Source organism: Taurulus bubalis (assembly GCF_910589615.1).
Source record: "Taurulus bubalis genome assembly, chromosome: 14".
Classification (NCBI taxonomy): Eukaryota; Metazoa; Chordata; class Actinopteri; order Perciformes; family Cottidae; genus Taurulus; species Taurulus bubalis.
Window position 1 is genome coordinate 14,745,179 of NC_136602.1, and position 22,683 is coordinate 14,767,861.

Here is a 22,683-nt window from a genome sequence, read left to right on the forward strand (position 1 = left end):
ACTGGAGCCTGCAGCTTATTAGGGCCTCATGTACCCTTCTAATGATTTATAGAAAAATCATTCCTGTTTGAAAACATCACACATCATGATCATAGATCCTGTCAGCAGCACTGATCTTCAGGAAGCCCCATCCTCATTAAGTAATTACTGACCCTAAACGTGACCCCTCAGGACAAGTTTATGGCCCACACCACACTTTGCAGATTATGACCAATGAACACAAACATCCCCTCAGGAGCAAACCAATGAATACAACTTGGGTTGGGGGGAAACGAGTGGCCCAACATGTCATGTAATAGTAGTCTGTTAACACACTCTGACGCTTTGTTTTCATTCCTGATGAAAAAAAGTATGTGTGGAGCAGCTGTACAGCTGTGTTACCAGTAATGTTACCCGTTAATAGTCTTATTTAAACATGCTAATGCTGACGTTTAGCAGGTGTAATGTTCACCATCTTAGTTTATTGAGTTTTTATGCTAACATTTGCACTAAACACAAAGTACAGCTATGAAAGTTAATTTACCAAAGTAACAGAGAAATTGAACCGTTGATGTGATGATAGTGGTAGAGGAAAAAAACAGGGAATCACCAAAGTAATTACAACTTATCCTGAAGGGGATGTAAATGTGTCAATCCATTCAATTGTTGTTGAGACAATTGCCACTAAAAACTCAACTGCTAAGCTTATAATGATATTAGAGGAAAGGTGAGGGGGTCATCCAAGTCTATAGACATGTCTATAGAAATTGTGCGGCCAATACATCAAGCTGATGTTGATATATTTCCCTGGATAAGTGAACTCTGACCTGCTGTGAGGTAGCACCAGAGTCAGCAGCTAGTTGGTGATCACGACCATGCCGAGACACACACAGCGAGCGTGGAAAATCAACTTGCATTGACGTGAAGATACAAGTCCTGCTGTTCTGCCTTTGCAAAAACGGACTTTCTCCAACTCTCCTTGCTGAGTGCTTTTGTAAATGTAACTTCTATCATTGCTTGTGTTGCTCTTTTGGTTGCTGATTTTATTACATTTTTTACTTTAAATGTTTTTGTTCGTTCGGCAATATTTTTCCCTGCTTATTTTAATTAGTAAAGACATTTGCTGCCTGAAAGATATCCAATAAACAGGATTCATGGCATCAACTAATGCTAAATATCAGTACCAAAGTTAATTAATGAATTTGCCTTAGTTTATATATCACATTACTCCATGTTTATGACAAACATAACATACATTAGTTCGATTTTTAGTGATTAATGCACCACCGCTGTATGAATCCTGTAAAGTATAACATTACGCATGAATTTTTACAAAGGCAGATTAGATGAGATTTGCCAATGCTTGTCTGTCTGCTAAGGTGTTTCATTAATTTCCACACACACACACACACACACACACACACACACACACACACACACACACACACACACACACACACACACACACACACACACATTCCACAGCAAGAAATTCTGATTCCTGCCAACAAAAGGCAACCTGTTGCTGCAGCAGAGCAACAGCACATGTCATGCTAAGTGACTTTCAGCCGCCTTAATAATATCTGGGGAGGAATGTCAGCATGTTGTGACCTAACATGGAGAGTGGTAGTTGTTTTCACTGCCAATATTTCTCTAATGGATTGTTTATGTAGGAAAACGGTTTGCTGATTCTTGGCATTTTTAGGTTTTACCTCTGTATTATATAGTTTCCATGGCACACAGATGAATGAGATTGTTTTTCACATACAGAGATTCTCAATTGGATGTGGTAAACACATTAGTTCTTACCTTCAGCAGATGCTGGTTTATCCATTTTGTAAACGTTTTCTTCTGCACTCTGTCTCTTTCATCTGAGGTAGAGAGAAAGAAAGAAACAATTAAACTCTCCACATTTAAGTTTTAAAGCATTGCACAGATCATTTTTGGAGCTTTAAGTATATTTTGCTTCATGCTGCAGAGAGTCAATGTGTGAGGTTTTTTGAGATTTACATTTTCAATGAAAGTGATGTAGAAAAGAGAAGGTATATAAAGACCACAAGACCCAGTTGCTAAAAAGAAGGATGTAATTTCCCAGTTGCTAAAAAGAAGGATGTCATTTTCAAGAGGCTAAAATTACATCACTCTCTCCTGCACGCTCTTGACCATGTTGTGTTTTTTCTTTCTTTCCTAAGACCATAGCAACCAGACTTCCTGCAGCATGTGGCATATGTGAAACTAAATGGATGCATTAAAAGGGAAAACGGAAATGATTATTATTTTTTTTTCTCAAAATCAGTACTTTTTTAGTAGCAATATTATAATAGAGAAAAACTACACTTGCGTCCGTGTGTTACATTATGAACAACTTGTATGTTTGGTTGCTGTAGTCTAGTTTAAGCTTGGCTTCTATCCAGTGTAAGAGCAGAGCAGGATTCAGTTACAGTCTGCCTCCTGACACAATTCCTCTAAATCGTCCTTGGTGAACACCAAAATACTCACATGTACAATCAATAACATTAACGACGATTTGCTGGCTAGGTCACATTTACTCCACTAATGACAACAACACTGTGGAGGATCAGTATGTATCTGAACATTGACCACATGATTAAAAAACCCAAATAACCGCTGCTCTTTAATAATCACACAAATGACACAAGAAGTTGCTCGAGGATATTTTACCTACTATTGAAATGAGCACGCTTAGACATGACTAAGATTTCAAGGAAATGACAAGAAGAAGCAGTAAGATCAATACTGACCCATGCAGCACATTAGAGTTACCAGGTGAGCTCTATGCTCCCTCTCAGCCTTAAGCAGGTACTTCATCTTCTGCACTAGTTCCTGAGGACCGTCCAGAGGATCGCGGTTCAGGTAGACGGAAGCCATGAGGACGAGCGAGTGAGGAGGCAGAAACAGTCTCCTGCTTCTCTCCTGCCTGCCTACCAGCCTCTAGGGCAGCAGAGCTCCCTTTCTCATCAAGCATCCAGAACGAGTCCCGTCAGGTTTTCCATGGCTACTCACTATTTTGAGTTTCTACGCAGTTTAGTGTTTGTCTAGCAGCGGCAGTGAAAACCACAAGGAAAAAAATCTGTGCTTCTTAGAAAAAAAGAAGAGAAGCTACTTTTGAATGGTTTCAAAAGCAAGTTTATTCAAGCTGCAATTTAAAAGCAATATATCATGATTTCTGATGACAGCATGCATCACTTGATTAGTGCAAATATCTTTAATAGCGTGAGCAATATGTCATGGATCTTGATTTTTAAGTGCAAACGTTTTCAGATAATCATCTCTCTGTATTGTGCAGCTGCCAAGACTCACCCCAATGTTTACTTCAGCAGAAACAACTGAGAACACATCCAGGCAAATAACAATCACCACCCGTCATGATGCAACACGAAAAATATGATATTTTATCGTTAATCTAGACGTTTTTCCGCTTAGAGATTTTAGTGGAATTTTATATTTGTTTTCTTATTATACTGATCATACCAGTTACATAAGACAGTTATAGAAAATGAAAGTTTTTCTTTTTAAGACTTCAGTGAAGCAAACATGTATTTAAAATTTGCAGGCAATAGTAATATAATAAAATATATAACAAACGTAATGTAGGCTTTTGTATCATCCTGCATTCCCAGGTACCTGAAGAGTCCCTGACTGTACTCTGCAGAATCCTACATTTAGTTCATCTAAAAATAGTGCATGTGTAAAAGCTGCAGAGAATTAGAAAGTGGGTTGGTGTGACAATGATTTTGTATGATGGTCTACGAATATAGATCAAGGCCTGACATGAAGCCAAACATCAGAAAAGGGCAGCAACACATCACATCAGAGCCTGACAAAAGCAACACTTATATTTAAAAAAATAATCCAAAGAAATAAGGAAAGTAGTCTGACAGTGCTGACGTGTTACTGCTGATGTATCGCTCCCTGTGACTACACAACTGAATCACAGAGGGGATGAAGCAGTGCTGCCTGCAGTGGGACACTAATTTGGTTTGTAACGCACATAACTTAGCTCTCTGCTGCATAATATCTCTCCTGAGAAGCACATCAATATATATTGGCTAAGCATTCCAAGAAACTCTCCAGCTCAAAGCAGCAGACAGGAGCTGAAAGAGTGCATCATCCACCAGCTATCAAGCACGGTCAGCAAGAGGCTACTGCACTCCACATACTGCACATATTACAGAAAACACTCAATAGACTCAGAACTAGTGAGCAAGTTTGAATATACTATGAGATACATTATTTCTGTAGATGTGCTTTCCAAAAAGTGAGGGTGTGTTTAATAGTATGGTGCCCTCTTGAGGTTCTTATGAGAATAAAAAGTGAGCGTGTAGTCATATCAGTCCTAAACACATTGGACTTCAAAACAGTAGTCATACATTATTTGATCATAACATAAAAGCAGTAGTAAAGATCAGATATCAGACAGACAACACACCAGATCTGTGTCATACACTCATTTTCCTGATCTTTATCAGCTAATAAATTATGTGATTATACTACTTGGGCTTTTGCACCTTTTAACTATGTCACACAAATTGGATTTTTGTAGCAAATAGTTAAACAGCTATAGTATAATACTACGCCGTCCCAAAAAAGCTTCTGCATCTGTCTTCTTTTACTTTTGTTTCATAATGCCTAATAGAATGCATTTCTCACACAGCCATACCAAATGGATCCAGTTTCACCAGCGAGCCAAAACAACATTCCTGGGGAAATTATTCTGCAATTTTAACACAAAACACATACCTGTTATCTCAAATCAAATATGTCCTAAAAAAACAAATTGACAATCATCATTCCTCAAGTAAGTGTGGAATTTGAGGTATAGTTTGCATTCATTCATATTTAAGGGGAGAAGTTCTTTATACAGTAGTAAAGCTACTTTTACTCCAAGAACTTCACAATATCACTTCAAGTATTTAAAGGAATAGCGCACAAATTGTCTCATGGTGTTTTCATATTTCATATTTTTTTATTCTGATAAATGTCCATCAGAGGTTTGGGAACAGTTCAGAAATGTTTTAACCAACTGCTTGTGATCTGTGACTTTAATGGGTTGATGTTTGAAGGATCACGAGAGCCTGACTAACCGCTTCTCTCATATTACATCTGAACTTCTTGACATTTAAAAACCTGGGGCTAGTCATCAAACCCTCCTTTAAGACATGCAAATGTGCACCATGAGAGGACGTTAAACCGGTATTAATAAAGTAGCAATTAAAATTTACTATACAGTCTTCTGTAATTATTTGCAGCTTGTGCGAGCACACTCAAAGAACAATGACAGCAAACGCCCCTGAAAACCGGGACACACAGCGGCCGGTTTTGTATCTAATCAAAATTGTTGTCTACCCGGTGTAGAGTCAGAGCCCCGCACAAGCTAAGAGTCCACCACAGCATTAAAATAGAGAGCATAGAACTCCTGAGACTCCTATTTGTAGACCTAAGCAAAGCACATGTGCATGTCTATAAATAGCTATAACCCTAAACCATGCTGCCCCTGCAACTGCAGGCCACATGCTGTATTCTGTGCCACTTAGATGACTTTCTTCAGTTCAATTACAACAAATACATGACCGATGAAGTAAATGGCAGTGGTAGAATTGCCTTTTGTAGAGGGTTGACGTCTGTATCCTAGTCTTATTTTTTGGTTGGTGAATTTTTCCACCCCAAAATGAATGGTTATTAGATGTTAATATAAGTTTGGCCAGTATTAATTGTATATACTTAAAAACAAGAGATTTCAGACATACCACCGGTTGAGCATTTGCATGAATGGTTAGTTAGCAAACTCCCTGCATCAACACACAATCCGATTTTTGGAAATGCAACGAGCAGCAGAAAAGTCTACACACCACTTCATGCGTTCATGACTACATTTTCTCAAGCTTCTTTGAACAAAAGAACGGATAAATTGTTGTTTTCCCGAGAATGCCTGGCACGGGGGGTCGGTAACACCCTTTGGCATCTTGTTACGTCAGGATGCCAAAAATATCCTCACATTATGAGCAGAGCGGAGTCAAAAAGTCCTAGCAATCAAAATCCAGCCAGTGTAATCCTCTTGACCTCGTATGGGAGGGAAATCAAAACAGAAAAGCCCTCTACCTTCCAGCCTGTGACAAGGACTCGCTAAACATTCTTGCTTAACGGCTTTCATTTCACATCTCTTGTGTCACAACCACCTCAGTAAGCAAATGCATGTGTACCTTCGCTTTGTTTTGAGTACAAGGCCGTCCGTTGCATAGCAGTTGAGGAGATATTGAAATAAAGGTGTGCATCACTGTGTACTTGATCCAAGTCAACACATTATATAAATTGCACACAATGACAAGAAATGAATAACTGAAACCAAACAGTCGGATCCTGCATTATAAAAGGCAAAATACAAATGTTTGCAGCACACCGAAGGGTACTGAGGGGTAACGCTTCATCAAGTCACCGCTTGCCAGATCCTCTGACTGATTAATCTCTGTACATGTTTATGTTTATCTACACTTCACATACTACATACATAACTTGCATGTTTGCACTATCCTATTGTTTGTTATTGTTTGTTTATTCACACCTCACACACTTAATATACACACTTGCACTTTTGCACTTCTACTGTTTAAGTTTAAGTTGAATTGAATTCCTAAATTAATACTCTGTTCTTTTTTCTTTTCTTTCATTCCAGCTATTTTTATTAGTATTTTTATTGTATATATCTTTCATCCCTGCCGTCTTGATATCTTATTTTCTGTCTGTAAATTGCTGCTACTCGACACCAAATTTCCCCTTGGGGATTAATAAAGTACATATTCATTCAAGATGATCAACATACAAAACACATTGTTCACTCTTCCAGTACTTGTGAACATTCTCAGTCTACAACTATGTTGTCTCAAGCCTTTTTCATTAGGAACAGAAGTTATATATAGCAACCATGCTAGCGTCTCTGTGAGGCTCCATGCTGACATCATCATGCTAATATGCTAACAGTGACAATGCTAAGATGTTCATCCTCGTTGGATGACACATTAGGGGTTTGTAATGCACAGAGGCCCACTGAAACGATGACTCAGCGCAGTATGGCTACCTTCTTCTGCTATTGCCTTTTAATAGGCATGTTGTGAACTTGGCATCCGGATAGGTGGTAAACAAAAAAAGTCTGACCGAAACGTAAAGGGGGAGATACTTGCAGGTGCATTTTTGTCATTCTTTGTAAGTGAGAATACTGCAGTCAGTCTTCTCAGAAGGGCAGGGCAGCAGCCGAAATATGTGACTGCACAGCTCAGTAACTACTAGTTGCAAAGCTTTCAAAGCAGCCTTTGTCTTAAGTTTACCAAGATAAAGTCGACAATATATGTGCATTTACATTGAATATAAACAGTATCAATCAAGAGTTGTCCTTATAATCAATGATACTGTTGGCATCTGTAACATTTTTCTCACTTGTGAAGTTGAAATATTGTGTCAGCCTTGATGAAAAGCAAATGGAGGTGAAGTGCCCTAAGGCATGAGCTATCAGGGCACTCTACGTCAACAAAAGGAAAGAGGAAGCATTAATGACAGCTAATTAATGGGACACACACACACACACACACATACACACACACACACACACACACACACACACACACACACACACACACACACACACACACACACTACTCAATACAAGCATGCATATGAGAAACAGCTGCAACTGCCACATATGAGTAAGTGTTTGTGCATGTGATTTTATTTTCCTCCCCAGACTCTCACTCGTGGAGAGTGAGAATCCTCATCAAGACTTAACTTGTGTGGTGTTCATATTTTTGTTATTCAGCCAGTGTTGGTGGGTCTGCTGGACCCGCTGCATTTTGGGGTTTTTAATTCAACACAATCACACAATTTTATGTTAAAATACTCAACAGATGTTTACTTCATCCCAATTACAAGCAATATAAACAGCATACATGGTCAATATTTACCCTTTACCTTTCTTTGATCACATGTATGAATCAATGTGCTACTCTTTTTTTATAAAATGTAATAAAAAAAGAAAATAAATGATTATCAAGATATGAGTGATGCTCCTGCATCAGCATAGAACCCTGAGGTCAGAGCATAGAACCTTGAGGTCAGAGCATAGAACCTTGAGGTCAGAGCATAGAACCTTGAGGTCAGAGCATAGAACCCCAATGTGCAGCTCGGATGGAGTACGAGCAAATAAAGATTGGTTCCCGCAAGACAGAGAATAAAATGCGCGTGAACTCGTGAGAGCAGACAGGTGTAGGTGCTTGAATGTATCAACAATGTTGCAACCTTGTGCAGGAACGGCAGGGGCATAAAAACAAAACACACACACACACACACACACACACACACACACACACACACACACACACACACTCTCTCTCTCTCTCTCTCTCTCTATAAGCAGTCCCAGACAGGAGGACAGAGTGAAGGTAGCCCGAACATCCGTATGTAATATAAATGTGTAGGGGGATGTACATTGAGTGGTCATTGAAAATGTGTTATTTCTTTTGATAAAAAATTAAAATGGGTCCCACAGACCCGAACACCACACAAGGGTAATCCTGTGCTGCATTTACACTGACTGATATAACCATTTTAATTCAACATCAACAGATTTCAATTTTGATAATAACAGTAATAAATGCTAATAAAAAACTAAATACTAAAAATACTAAAAATTTGAATCACAATATTACAAAATATTTAAATTAAAGGTTAATGAAATGTTCAATATCATCCATTTAAATGTAACTTTATCTGCACTTTATACTACACTTCTACATAGCCTAACTTTATATTTTTACTGCCAAATGCATTTACGCCTCAAAAATGAAAACACTGGTGTTCATTTGAGAAGAGTATCTCTTGCTGAACAAAACGTATAAGAACAAACTATTTGGCCCCAGAGTTTATTTTCTACAATCATCCAAAATCAAATGGAACCAGTGCGACGCTGACTTCCAGGTTGGCCTCTAGAAATACGGCATCCATGCAGCAGACCATGCAGAGTGGTTTGAGCCAAGCCCAAATTGCATGGTTTCAATAAGGTGCCATCAATGATCCTTGACATAGATTCTACAGGTCTCTGAAACTTTGCTGATGTGTTCAACACAGTTTGTCAGAAAGATATTCCCTCAGTTGTTCTGATGATATTGGTGCAGAGCTCTGTCCATTACTTCTGTATGGAAGCGTCGTTCCTTCACTCATTTATCTTATTGTATCTTCACACTACACGCTCTCTGATCACTCTTATAACAAGTTACAGCTGATATCAGACAAGTCACAAGAGTATCACAATGGTTCTAAAGCTTTAGAGTCAACACAAAAAACAAATGGAGCTACTCATTTCCTGACCACCGATAAAACATTAGATGAATCAGTTTCCGTCTGCTAGTATGGGATTGCTTCCCAGCATCTGCAGCATTTGGGAGAGAAGGGTGGTGCTGCTAGAGGGAGGGAGGAGGCTCGGGAGCATGAGTCACGGGTGGGACAAGATGAGCTCATGCAAAAGGAGCTAAACCAAGCTGTGGAATGAGGTTCAGCTCATGCGAGTCTTCCTATCACCATGACAGCATGTAAATACAACATTTAGAAATACAGCAGTGACACACACTCAGACACTCGGACACAGATATAATGAAACTGCATGGGACTGCATTCAAGTTATATTTCATAAAACACATGAGGAATATTAATCAAATGTATTCCAGAGAAACAATACATGTATATCTCTAAATGATAAAAGTAAGACTAATATATGATTAAATAATATAAATTAAACACAGACAAAAGACTGGAGCAGCAAAAAAAGCTTTCTGAGAGCTCTGCTGGTTTAGATTACACTGCCCATTTGAGATGAAGCTTATTGATTAGATCAATGAAGGGCTTGGCCACAAGAACAATGTTGTGTTTTTAGCATAAGTGCATGCAGTGAACTGTGTATTTGGAGAAGGCTTTCATTTTTTAACATTTAGTTTACCACATAAAACCTTTTCAAACTGCTGGACCATAACAGAAAAACAACGAGAAACGACATGTCCGATATAAACTCACATACTAATCTGAGAAAACATCCACTCTGAAAGAAATCTGTAAAATGAAACTACTGCTCGACACTGATCCAAAAATGTATTGCACTTAATTAGTCATTAGCACTTAGCACTTGCGCTAGTGTAAAATGACCCTTGATGATAGATAACCTAGTGATTATACCATCTTCTAAATCATATCTCTTCACATTTTCGACATATGCCATCGCACTAAATTAGTTCCAATTGTTCAGCTATCAAATACACAATATGCCAATCCAAACCTTTTTTTCTGATAACCACCTAATAGAAATAAAAAATGGAATTGCCACTCTAAACAATAATTAGTTTAATTACAGTGCAAGATATTTGATCGGCACTGGCAGTCATTTTCTGTCTGTAAATGTAATATGATAATGTCTTCTTTCTGTTGACCATGACTAACCAATCTAAAAAAATGAAATCAAATTAAATTACATTAATTTTGTATAGCCCAAAAAAACAAATTGGCCTCAGAGGGCGTTACAATCTGTACACATACGACATCCTCTGTCCCGGGATCTTCACATGGGTACAGGAAACACGTTTCAATATAAGTTAGTGGATTAATGCTCCGTTTTTGGAGGCCAACTGCATGCACAATATTCAGTACAAAACGCTAACTGTGGGCAGAGTTTGGTGGGTAGAGACCCCTCCTAAGTCTCCTTGACATTCAATGAAAAGCCCAAAAGAGTGCCACTACCATCAACTTGACACATGAACAAGTCTCTGGAACTTAGATGCTGCTCCCCTAAAAACAAAGTGTCTTTTGTAGTAGAGCAGACAGTCTCCGTAGAGGCAGCATGCTGTGTGTGGGGGCTACGAGGCTATTTGAATGTGATGAGTGGGCTGTCGACATAGAGCCGAGGGGTTGGGCTGGGCACGGCCCAGGAGGATGGACAAAGGCAGTGACTGTGCAAAAAACACAATGCTCTCTCACTCGTCGCTGGGTTTGATAATACACGATAATACACGTGTAAACCACTGGACTTTCATAACAGTAAGTTTCCTTAATGTAGCCTACTTGTTATGAGAGATTAAGTCATAATACAAGCCGCAATGATTCACTGTCGGACCACACCCTCATAGACAACACACAGTTTACAGAGCCGGCATCCTAAAGACTGGCTCTGCCTTTCGTGTCAGACGTCTTCTCCTTTAAGACAGTTAGTTATCAGGTAACATTCACAGAAAGATTCAACTTATGCTTTAACATAATATGCTTTATACATGTTTTAATGTCAGTGTAACTGAGCAGAAATGGATTTGGGGTGACTAGTGACTAGTACTCCTTGCCTATAGTGTATTTTCACTGATGCAGTTTGAGCTAGTACCCTATTTAATTCATTTTGTTGACATTTTCTTATTGTAATAGTCTTTTTTAAGACCAGTGGACCAAAATGTATTCGACAATAATTCAGTATATTAAAGAGCTGTGCATGAGCAAAGAAAAGGTTTATAAATATTTCTTGAATCGTGAACTTCAATTAAATGTACCTGGGTATTATCTGCATTTCTGTCAATAACCAAAACAGGTTTAATTGGGTTCAAATAGACTGATGAATTAATTTACGCCATATGCCAACCTTAAAAAAAAGAAGAACTGCAAGAAGAGCTGTCTGAACCACCAAATGTCTAATCCATTAAATCTTTCCTGATGTCAGAGGACGATCAACTGTGTGGAAACTCTGCCGCCTCTTCCTGCTTACGGCCTGCTGAGCAGGCTCTGCAGGAAGCGTGTGATCCCGACAGCCACTGCCCAGTGAACTGTTGTGTGTGTCTCAGAAACCCTGTCTTTAACTCATTCCTCAAGTTTACAGTCTTTTGTAAAGCCTGCATTGAATTTCAGCCTGACTCACAGCAAATCCTCTGTTTAGTGTACTATTAACGCTAATACCTAATTAGTGTGGCATTCTTTCTTACAGCCACAGCGATAAGAACGACACGCATGATCCAGTCAATGGTGATTGTTATGCTTTGTCGCAAAAATTGCTAATCTTGCATTTCTTTCAAACACAGTTCAGAATTCACACAGCATTTATATGATCTTGATATTAGAGTTCATCTAAGACCACATGGTGGTCACACTACATGGCTCTCACAGACTACAATAAATCAGATGCATAAGTTTCCTCCAGTTATCATATTTCCTCTGAAACTGACAGCTTACAGTCACTCACAGAGGCATTTGATGTCCCTGGAATTAAAGCAGACAATCAGTGACAAGCACCCACATAAAGACCAACTCAACAGCACAGACCATAACAACTAGTTACATTATCATCTTGATTTGGTGAGACAAAGACCATTCTGTTTCCTACAGCCTGTGGCTGTTTACTGGTTTGTTTGGATGTGTTTGTTGGTAACTGTTTATGAAATTGTTATGAAAATAACTCCCTGTTATTCTCTACGCATCACATGGACAGAGGCTCAGGGCTCAGGGTATTCCCATCATCGGAAAATAAGACTAAAGTCACAATAAAAACAGTGATTTTACCAGCATTTAGACAGCGCCCTATGCAAAAATAACTCAATAAATACAGTTATAAGCCATTTTCATGACTGGGAAGACAAATGTACATTGAGAACTAAATTGTTTTAAGAAAGTAGAAGTTATCAGAAACATTTATAAGCCTTATCCTCCAGTTATAAACTCACATACACTTCTTACAATGCTATTGTTTGCAGTAACTTCTACAAACTAAGATTGAACTTTCCTCTCACGTAAATTTGATGATATTTTTGTCAATCTTACCATAAAAATTTTTATCTCACTCATCACTCCACCATTCTCAGACATAAGCGACCCACAACTTTGCAAATACAGTAAATTATTAATTGGTAATCCTTGTCCTAAACTGACCTTTAGTAAATAAATGTTGATAGCGTCTTTCTGCTTCAACAGTCAGTGCTTGATTGTTTTCTGTCTGATGTCAACAAAGCTGATGGAAACAGGGTTGTAGATGAGTTTCGACAGGTAATGATTAGCCCACCAGCTGATCTCAAGTTTCTACCGGATCGCTCAAATGCCACACGTTTATGCCCAGAATAAGATTCATAAGAAAGAAAACAATAACACCAAATTTAGTCAGTTTTTAAATCTGACAAAATGATTCAATTGAGACTACAAACAAAAATCATAGCATTTTTGTGTGTCTACAACGCTTCCATAAACTTAAAAATGTATTGGTCAAACTATTAAGAAAATAATTAAAAGACCTTACCATTCTTTGCAAAGTTCATTGTTCATGCAACAACTGGCGAGGATTCGAATATCGCCCAAAAATCAATATGTAGCATGTAAAAACTAATCGCAAATAGCTAGTGATAGAAGCCCGCTGAGTGTCACGGCTCCTCTGCCTGAAAACAGCAGCTACATATTCCCAATGATGCTACATCATATGATCCCATAAGAGTCCATTCAGGGCGTTTAAGCCGTACACCACAGCTGACTGGCCCTGCTGGCTACAATACCCAACAGCTGAGAGAAGAACATGCTTGTGGCAAGCATTTGGTGCAACAGTGCACACAGTGTGTGCCATTTGTTTACTTTACTTTGGTTTCTTTTGTGGAGAGGAAACACAAAAGTTAAAACTGCTGCTGTCAGTTTGAATTGGGCTCCACCAGATCTCCTCCGGCCTGGCCTCAGAGCGCATGTCCGATTCTGTCAGAGAGCTCTGGCTGTCAAAGAAACACTGAATGTCATAGACCTCTTCTGTGTGATAGATTTGGTCTAATTAATGAGCTGCATAGACCCAAAAGGAGCAGCTATACATGAAGTGACATGAGCTACTTCTGTGAGCTAACGCCTCACACTGCAATGTCATTGTCCAGTCTGCCTTGAGACACCATATAGGTCAGCTGAGCAACATTCTGTCAATAATAATCACCCTAGAAATACAAAGATCTTTCGTTTACGCTGTGAATGTACAATTTACTCAAACAACAGTCTGTTCCAACCCTTCCATTTGACAATAAAAGATGTAGACACTGTAATCATCTAGCTTGTCAGACATGTTTCAAGTTCTAAACAAGAAAAATAATCATCTGATCTAATATTCAACTGATATCATAAAAAACGTCATGATGAAGCCTTGGTCTCGGCTACTGAAATGCAGTCTAATTGTGATGTCATGCAGGAAATATTCCCACTTTTCCAGTGCTGGGATAAAGACACTAAGAGCAGCCAGTCAGCAGAGAGCGAGGGGGCAGGCTGACATTTATTGAACTGTCAAGCAGCAAACAGGCAATATGCTCAAGGTCCCAAATGCTAAACGACATTCAATCATCATTGATCCTACCTTTGTATTTTTCCAAGACATCCTCATACGCTTGGAGGTATTCCTGTTCGTCCGATAGACCATAACCCTGCGTTGCGTACTGAGCCATAACCCGGGCTCAAACTGGACATGCAGTGGCGGGCAGGAGGACAGCGTAAGTGTGTGCGCGTGTGTGCGCGTGTGTGCGCGTGTGTGCGTGCGTGTGTGCGTGCGTGCGTGTGTATGTGTATGTGTATGCATGTGTATGTGCTGAGGACTCCAGAGTGATCGGCGCTGTTGTTGCACCGAAGGAAACGCCCTACATCCCTCCCTTGTCTGCGCTCCGTCCAATAGGCGACACTTCCTCTCTGGAGTTCACGAGATTGATAGAAAGGACTGCCGGACGTGTGCGCTGCAAAAAGTGTCTGTCTTAAACAATTTCAACTGAGCCAAAGCTTAAGTATTCAATGAATTTAGAATGAATACTTTGAATGCATCTTATTTTCTTAACACAATAGTCTATATCTCTCCCAGTATCGTTCAATAGGCAGGAATTCGCATCTGTGGGTAAAATAAAATGTCGAAACCAGACTGAATTATTTTTTAATTTCTTACAGTGTAAACGCTTTTCCTTTTCAGGCGTCTCTCTGTACCGGCTCGTAACATGGACCACGATCTTTTTCATTGTTATCGTCCTGTCAAAGACTTCAGACACTGAAACTTTGGCGGATTTACAAGACTACTTGAATGTATATAGCCGACTGTCTTTGCTGACAATAGCCCATCAACTGTCACTAATGTCACTCACAGATTCCAAAGGTGCCAAACTTCACCAACAAAAGTCCCTATCAAGATCTGATATGTACTGTATATATTATGACAGGGATTTTACTACATCAAATAGAGTCAAAGTATTATTATAAAATAATTAAGGGCTATGAAACGTCAACTTCAAGAATTATCAAGTGTGAAACAAACAAGAGCATGGATTGATTTTTGTTTTAATTCACCAACCTGACATTTATTATCGACTCATGTTGAAATAATTAATACAGCTATAAAATGACCCAAATGGATCTTTAAGCAGCTGTTTCGATGGAAATGAATGATAAATAATAGCTGATTTTTTAAACAGTATATCCAAAACCCTTATAATTAGCTCAATTGTAAAGCCTCATGTCCAGAATAACAGCAGACCAAAATATACCGCCATGTGGGCTTCCACAAATACAGACAATATTTATGACCATAAATAAAACTGTGGATACGCTACACCAGCAGAGAGGTCCAGCTCATGCAGCCCCCAAATGACACGGATATTGCAGCATATTCGCTCGTTGTTTTTCTCGTTACAGTATTAGCATCCGATCACAACAAGGAGGCGGCCGCTCACCTGCGATCCGGAGCACGGCTCTCTCCGCCGGGTCCAGCACGGATCCTCCCTGAAACGTCCTCTTGGACCGCTCATGCCTGGGCAGGTTCCAGGGTAACGTGTCCCCGGGTGCAGGTGATGCCGACCCAGATTTCACACTGTAGTCATCCTCGTCTGAGAAATCCGCCGAGGAAGACATGGAGCAGTGCAGGGAAGGGTTCCCCGAACTGGAGCTCTGGTGAGACAAAAGAAGACGGGGGGATAAGGAGAAAGAACAATGCTTGACTTGATTTCGCGCATACACACACAAGCAGCCCAAAATGAACAAGGACACAGCGCAGGAATAAAACGCCACAAATCACATTTTGTTCTTACCATCGCGGGTCAAAGTGCGTAATGTGAGCCACACCAGCTCGCAATGACCCATAAAGGATTGAGCCAAATAAAGGCAATGTGAAATCAATAGTATCTGGCTCCCCCGCCAGGTCAACAATAAGACTTACCACTGTATACATGGAGAGCTGTCAGCTGGGAGAGAGAAGAAGAAAAAAATAGCAATCCTATTTGCGCGTTATTAGCTTCCTTTCACCCTTCAGTCGCAGATTGCGTGCGTCAATTACTAAAGGGGTGTGCCACGCCCTTTGAGGGATGCTCCGGCCACGAAATCGTCCCTTAACTACGCATTAAGGATGCGAGGTGATGTCAGATCTCCAGAGGGCTGAGCGGATGGTGCGCTGTGTGCTGTCGAGGCAGAGCTGAACCGTGATGGGAGAGCAGACTGCATGTGTCTGCGCGTCATACCCGGTAGCCAACAACAGTGTAGCTCGGTGTTAGAGCGCCATCCCTGCACTAAGGTGATAGGTGGCTCCAAATACAGCAGAAGCATGAGGGGTAATAAGGGGACAAGGGCCACCATGGTTTCTCATGGCAACAGATGCACATGACATCCACAGAGAGGAGACTGCTGAGATGACACACTTACGTAATTGCCTACATTGTAGATGGGGTGTTAACCAGAGAGGGTGAGGTGAAAGCCTTCACATATGTTGAGCTAATTATCTGAGAGGGAGGAGAGGACCATGGGAACACACACACACACACACACACACACACACACACACACACACACACACACACACACACACACACACACACACACACACAAAAGGATTGCACTTAACTGGATTTAAATTTAAACCCATTCAATCGATATCTATTTAGAAAGAACGTTACACCTCTAAATGTATCCTTGTAAGGATTTTCAATGGTGTCCATTTTTTATCTGTGCAGACTTTTAATTCTAACTAGAACTAGAACTCAACACAGTTGTCATATAGAAAATTATGAATGAATGGCTTTATGTTGCAATGTCCTGCTGCACCCAGACACACCTGAGATTAAGCAACAGAACAAATGCAAGTAAACACAACCTAAAGGTGAAGGAGAGGGGTGGGGCGCAATATACATGCTCCATGACGCTTCATCTCCTCCATGATAACACAGTGTTTAACAGGGAAATGCAACGTAACAGACTCATATATGACACTGAAGAGTTCAGTACTCATTTGCAAACATTAAGGACTGAGTCTGCAGCAAGGAGTGTCTTCTTAATGTTATTAAAAGGTAGCAAGCACTTGAAATGTAAATGTGGAGGATAAACTCAAAAGCTTCTGCCAGTGTTTCGACAGGGGTACAGAGAATAATTTCTATTTTTAAACCGCAGGAGTAGTGAGAATCTGTTCTGAGTGCTGGAACAGAGCTGATCAAAGCGACACACTGTTAATATTAGCGGCCTTTTCATCACAGTGTCACTTTTTACACGGATACAAGAAAGTGCTGAAAAGGCAACTTTGTGTTGCAAATAATTTTTACTAAAAGGGGGAAAAAACTATGGTTCGAGGAAAATGAATGCTGGCTATCTTTAAATCATTATTACTTGGGCTGCTAGAATAAGTAATTCTCCCTAGTCAGTTTTTCCATTTATTTCATATGAAACAGGGACAAGAAAAGTTAAGATAAAGGCTCTTCCTCACATCCATGCATACAAAGTTTATCCTTTCAATGATTCTTTGTTAACATCTGATATTATTTGTTCAGGGGCTGTTAGTGTTAAAAAAGGACATTTGTCAATACAAGGGCTACTGAGTAGCCATCAGTGAAAACAGTGTCTAAAACACCAACATACTGCTTTAAATTGTATATTTGCTAAATGAGCAGTCCTTATATAATACATCTCATAATAAAATGAAGAGATGCATTCATATATGTTCCATTCATGACCAGATTCATTGGTGCACACTCTGGTTTAGTGGTGTATATGAAATAAAAACAGGACTGCAGCTGATTGACTTGCTGTGAATTCAAGATGTGAAGAAGTTAGTATCAGTTATTTTACTGTTCAAAATGAATATCAGTTAAAAAAAACCAATATGGTTTCAATTATTATGGATTATGTTGCATAGTTTAGTGTCGGCTGCACATGCTAATATATCATGAATGATTCATGGTGGTTCTGATCTAGGCCTGCATTAGTTTATGAAGGACTATTACATTAAAGTCAGCTCACTTACAGATTTAAGCTCTCGGATTCCATAAGTCTTAAAATTGTGATTATTGGTGTGTTAACAGTGTCACGTGAATCTCCTCTGCCTTTAGTATTATTGGAATAACAATATTAGCCAAACACAGGATTGTTTATATTTTGCTCACTGTCAATACGTATTTCACCTGAACAACAAATGTGTCAATACAATTCTAAACGTTACATGGATTTTGTTTACCCATGGCAGCAAACTACTTCGTTTAGAAGGCTTCAGAAGCGAATGACATAACTCTGATCAAGTTGACATGTACTGTATGTTTTTGAACCTGTTATCTACAGAATTATACACACAACTAATGACAGCAGGGAGTTGCAACAGCTTCACGCGGATCAATAATTTCCTCTGAACGTAATCAGTTCCAACATCATTATGTCAAGGTGTACTAAATTGAATACAGCGGTAACAGCTCTTTGCAGTATAGGGATACAGATTGTGTAGATTGTGCATCTAATATTCTGGTCACAAAGGATGATATCCAAAAACACCTACACACTTGGGGATGTTGTGAATGTGGGATCAGGATTCTCTTCTCTGGAACAAGAAAAATATATTGTCAGAATAGAGCAGCAATGCATAGAAAGCTTAACAAATGTAGCTCTGCTTATGTTTCCATGAGTAACCATTCCCTTGTGTTTCAGCTCTTTCTTCCTGTAGCTGTATGTTCCCTTCCAGGAAGACATGGATCAATATGTGGGTCAGAAGTTATACCGTCTCACTCCTCACCTTACTTGTTACTGCATCTAAAACTGGTAGAAACAAGTACAGAAGGAGGATGAGCACATTTTGTTTGGAAGCAGTGCTGCTAATTCACATGGGAACACAAATACCCACGCATTGTGTTCCCATACCCACATCAATGGTTAACAGACCTGAATGGGTCAGGGAGGACATGTACCAGCATGCCATCTATCCGGACTATAAACTAGGGCAGAATTAATTATTGGATTGTATCATTTCAATTTGCAAATCCATTTGATATATTTGTGTACTATTTGTATTAGTTAAATGTGATGTATGTTATATTTCTTGAACAAAAACTTGTATTTGGCTTCTTTTTTATGATATATTATTCAAAGGAAAATTAGATTACTTATTGGAGAAATGTTACATTGTCACAACCGTCACTAGACGGTAGTGCTTTTATTTTTGTTGTCTTGTCACTTCCTGTTTTACTTTGAAATCATCCTCCTGTGTCATGTCTGCTGTCTTTACTTCCTCATATGTGATTACCTCTCCCTGCCCTGATGTGTTTCACCTGTGTCTCGTTAACTCCCCTCCCAGTGTGTATATATACTCTGTGCTTCACTTGTCTCGTTGCCAGTTCGTTTTTCTTCACCTGTGAGTCAACTTACCAGCGTTTTTCCTGCCTGATATCCTGTTCTGATTCCGACGTCCCTTCGTTTCCGAGTAAGCCCGATCCCTGCCTGTACCTCTGCCGAGTTTGACTGCCTTCCTGTGAATGACCCTGGACTGTTTACGTTGGCGATTCTACTCTCCCCGGAGTGAGACAGCTGCTCTCACCACAGCGGGTCAGAGCCTTGCCGACCGGCCTCAGTCCCTCCCCAGTTACATCGGGAGAACCTTCGGCGGTCCTTCTCCAGAGACTCTATCCTGTTGCAATATTACCTTTATCAATAAAGGAATTCTTGTGAACTTTACTCTCTGCCTCGGGTCGTGCATTTGGGTTCTTTCATTAGTGCTCCGGCGTGACATACATTTTTCACACTAAGATAATGGAATATAGAATCTGCCTTTAAAGGTTTCTTGAAATGACTGAGATTAATCTCCTATATTGTAAGAGTTTGACTGATTAAAACAAACAAAAATATTTCTCGATCTATATTTGTCATCTTATGATCAATAATTTAACAATACGCACAGGGATACAAGGTAACAACACAATGACAAATAAATAATCATTTCTTTGGACCTATAAATGAGCATCCTTCAGAGCAGGGTTTACTCCACGCAGACAAGCACTTGCCCTGTGTCCTTGAGCAAGCTACTGAATCATTAGCAGGTTCAAAGGCACACTGATGTCCCTGTGGAGTGGAGCAAGCACAACACAATATCAGTATTAATCATGGCTATACCCTGAAGGGAGGTACCTACAGGTTTGCGTGTGGGGGTGACTTGTACAGACTGGTAAAATTCTGGCAGGACTCTCTTCTTCACTTTGCGTTTTCTTAGAGTCGACGATGAATCGGGTTCGCTTTCAGGAATCTCGACCAGATTGGGCTTCTCTTCTGTCACTCGAGCATGTATGCTCCTTCTTGCATGACGTGGACTGTGCCTGAAGCCCTGAAATATGAGCAAAAGTCAAGCTGGCAACAGATTATACTTTCAGCAGACTTAGCAAGACAAATTAAAAGCTCTCATCATAACAATAATTGTGATTCCATTAAGGTTTTTTAAAACTATGGAGGCACTGTTGTGGTATATCACCTAGACTTCTGAGCCAGAAGTGTTTGAGAAAGATTAGGCATCTCCTATCACCACAGGAGAAGGAAAAACAAACTATTCAAGATAACAGTGTGAGGTTTTTATCTACGGTTTTCTTCGCATGACCCTTCATTTTTTCTTTCAGACCTGTGTATTGTTTGATTTCATATTTTTGAAGGTAACAATCAGGGCGATTGTTCTTCAACATTGAGGCTCAGCAACTGCCCTACTGTTGTGCCCTTGAACATGATACTGAATCCCTACCAGCTACAGTACTGAGCCAGCAGGGATTCAGTGTCCTGTGGTTCAATAACATAACCTGCAAAGGAAGGAAAGCATTTGAAGCTTTTGCTTTTAGAACTTCAAAACCTCAGAGAACCACAAAAGGTTGGTTTCATCAAATGTAATCTACAGCAATACAACAGATAGGATACATTATTTCCATAAACCATGCCAGGAAGATCAATTAGTGAACCACAGGAAGTATGTCTACTAAGACAGCTTTTGCCATAATATATAACATTTTCAATTTGAAGAGGGCGATTTGGCAGTGTATAAACTGTTTAAGGCATTTTCATAAGACTTTAATTTTTATGGTTTTATTTTGAAAGCAAAATGCGTGAAACGGAAACAGAGCGACAGAAGCTAATATTGACGTATTTGAGCACAGTACACGTATTACAAAGTGGGTTTCTCTCGGCTCACTTACACCTCAGCTGCATCATACATGTGTTTCTAAAATCACAGTGTACGGAGTCTCAACCCTCCTGAAAGCATGAAACAGCAAAATCCCCAACATTATTTATTGATAACACATGCGCATTGCGCACATCATGGTCCTTAAAATAGTCATGCAGTTCTATAAAAAGTCCAAAGAAACGGGCTTTTGGGTGAAGCATTTCTCATATTATTCTTGAAGAGCTCATAAAGCATATAGCTTCCACACATTTAACTCCTAGCGTCTCCTTGCTGTTGGATATTAGAGAAGACTCAAACCCATAATTTAAAAAGTTCATCCTACCTCTGATCGAAAATGATGTGATCGGAGGCCCACTACAAGAGAGATAACAAATGTTAGAATGAGATATTGAGCTAACATTTACCATGAAGAATAGCCTATGACATGTCAGATATCAACTATAGACATTTATCTAATTACCAATAAGTCCAGACATTTTAGGCTCGGCTACAAACTAATCCACAACACCCTAACACCCTAAACACCCTATGAGATGAGTGTGTGTGTGTGTGTTCTCCTACAGCCATACCAGTGTCATGCTAAAGGTAGATTTTGCTGCTTGCTAGAATGGATAAAACAGACCACGAGTACCACCAGAACACGTAAAAAATGAGTTATCAGGATGAGGAGATGCGGCTGGCCTGCGCTATACTCACCGCGGCTCCTCGTGCGCCCGGAGAGCACGGATTTTATTGGATGTTTCCCATTACGAAGCCTGCGATGCCAGCAGCAGAAAAACAAAATTGTCGCTATAGTCCCGAGCAACAGCAGCAGTAACAGCAGCACACATTGAATGCTGTACGGCCTCAACAGAACCAAAAACGCCGCAGCAATCATCATAAGGCGAAATGTAGGACAGATCCCTCAGCCTCAGACAGCTGACTCCTCTCCTGCCGATGTGTCGCTGTAAGCTCAAGATAATAAAGACCCTGATGGACACACGGGAAGCATCGCACAGCAAATCTCGTAAAGCGTGCAGGTTCAGAGTGGTCGGCCGAGACTATTGGTATCATTATTATGAGGTACAGTGCATGACTCAGCAGACACGCAAGTTTTATTTATTTATTTATTTATTTTCTAACAGGCAGGGAGAGTCAGCAGATTCAGCTGAGCATCGCAGTAATCTGCTGCAGAGTCGACTGCCCAAAAGGATGCTGCTATCATATTAATAACAATAGTATTGAGATTAATACACACCAATGTG

At 39.8% G+C, this 22,683-nt stretch overlaps 1 protein-coding gene across 1 annotated transcript in view; it reads right to left on the reverse strand.

Moving 5' to 3' along the window:
• The window catches only part of dst (dystonin), a gene marked incomplete at its 5' end in the record, with an annotated part of 100,839 nt that extends 78,520 nt beyond the window's left edge, over positions 1 to 22,319 (reverse strand). Inside the window, 5 exons of the mRNA XM_079229655.1 lie at positions 1,789 to 1,850; positions 15,717 to 15,930; positions 20,411 to 20,599; positions 21,762 to 21,793; positions 22,136 to 22,319. Of these exons, the coding sequence (XP_079085781.1) occupies positions 1,789 to 1,850; positions 15,717 to 15,930; positions 20,411 to 20,599; positions 21,762 to 21,793; positions 22,136 to 22,319 (681 nt within the window). The remainder of the gene's footprint in view (positions 1 to 1,788; positions 1,851 to 15,716; positions 15,931 to 20,410; positions 20,600 to 21,761; positions 21,794 to 22,135) is intronic.
• Positions 22,320 to 22,683: the final 364 nt, after the last annotated feature.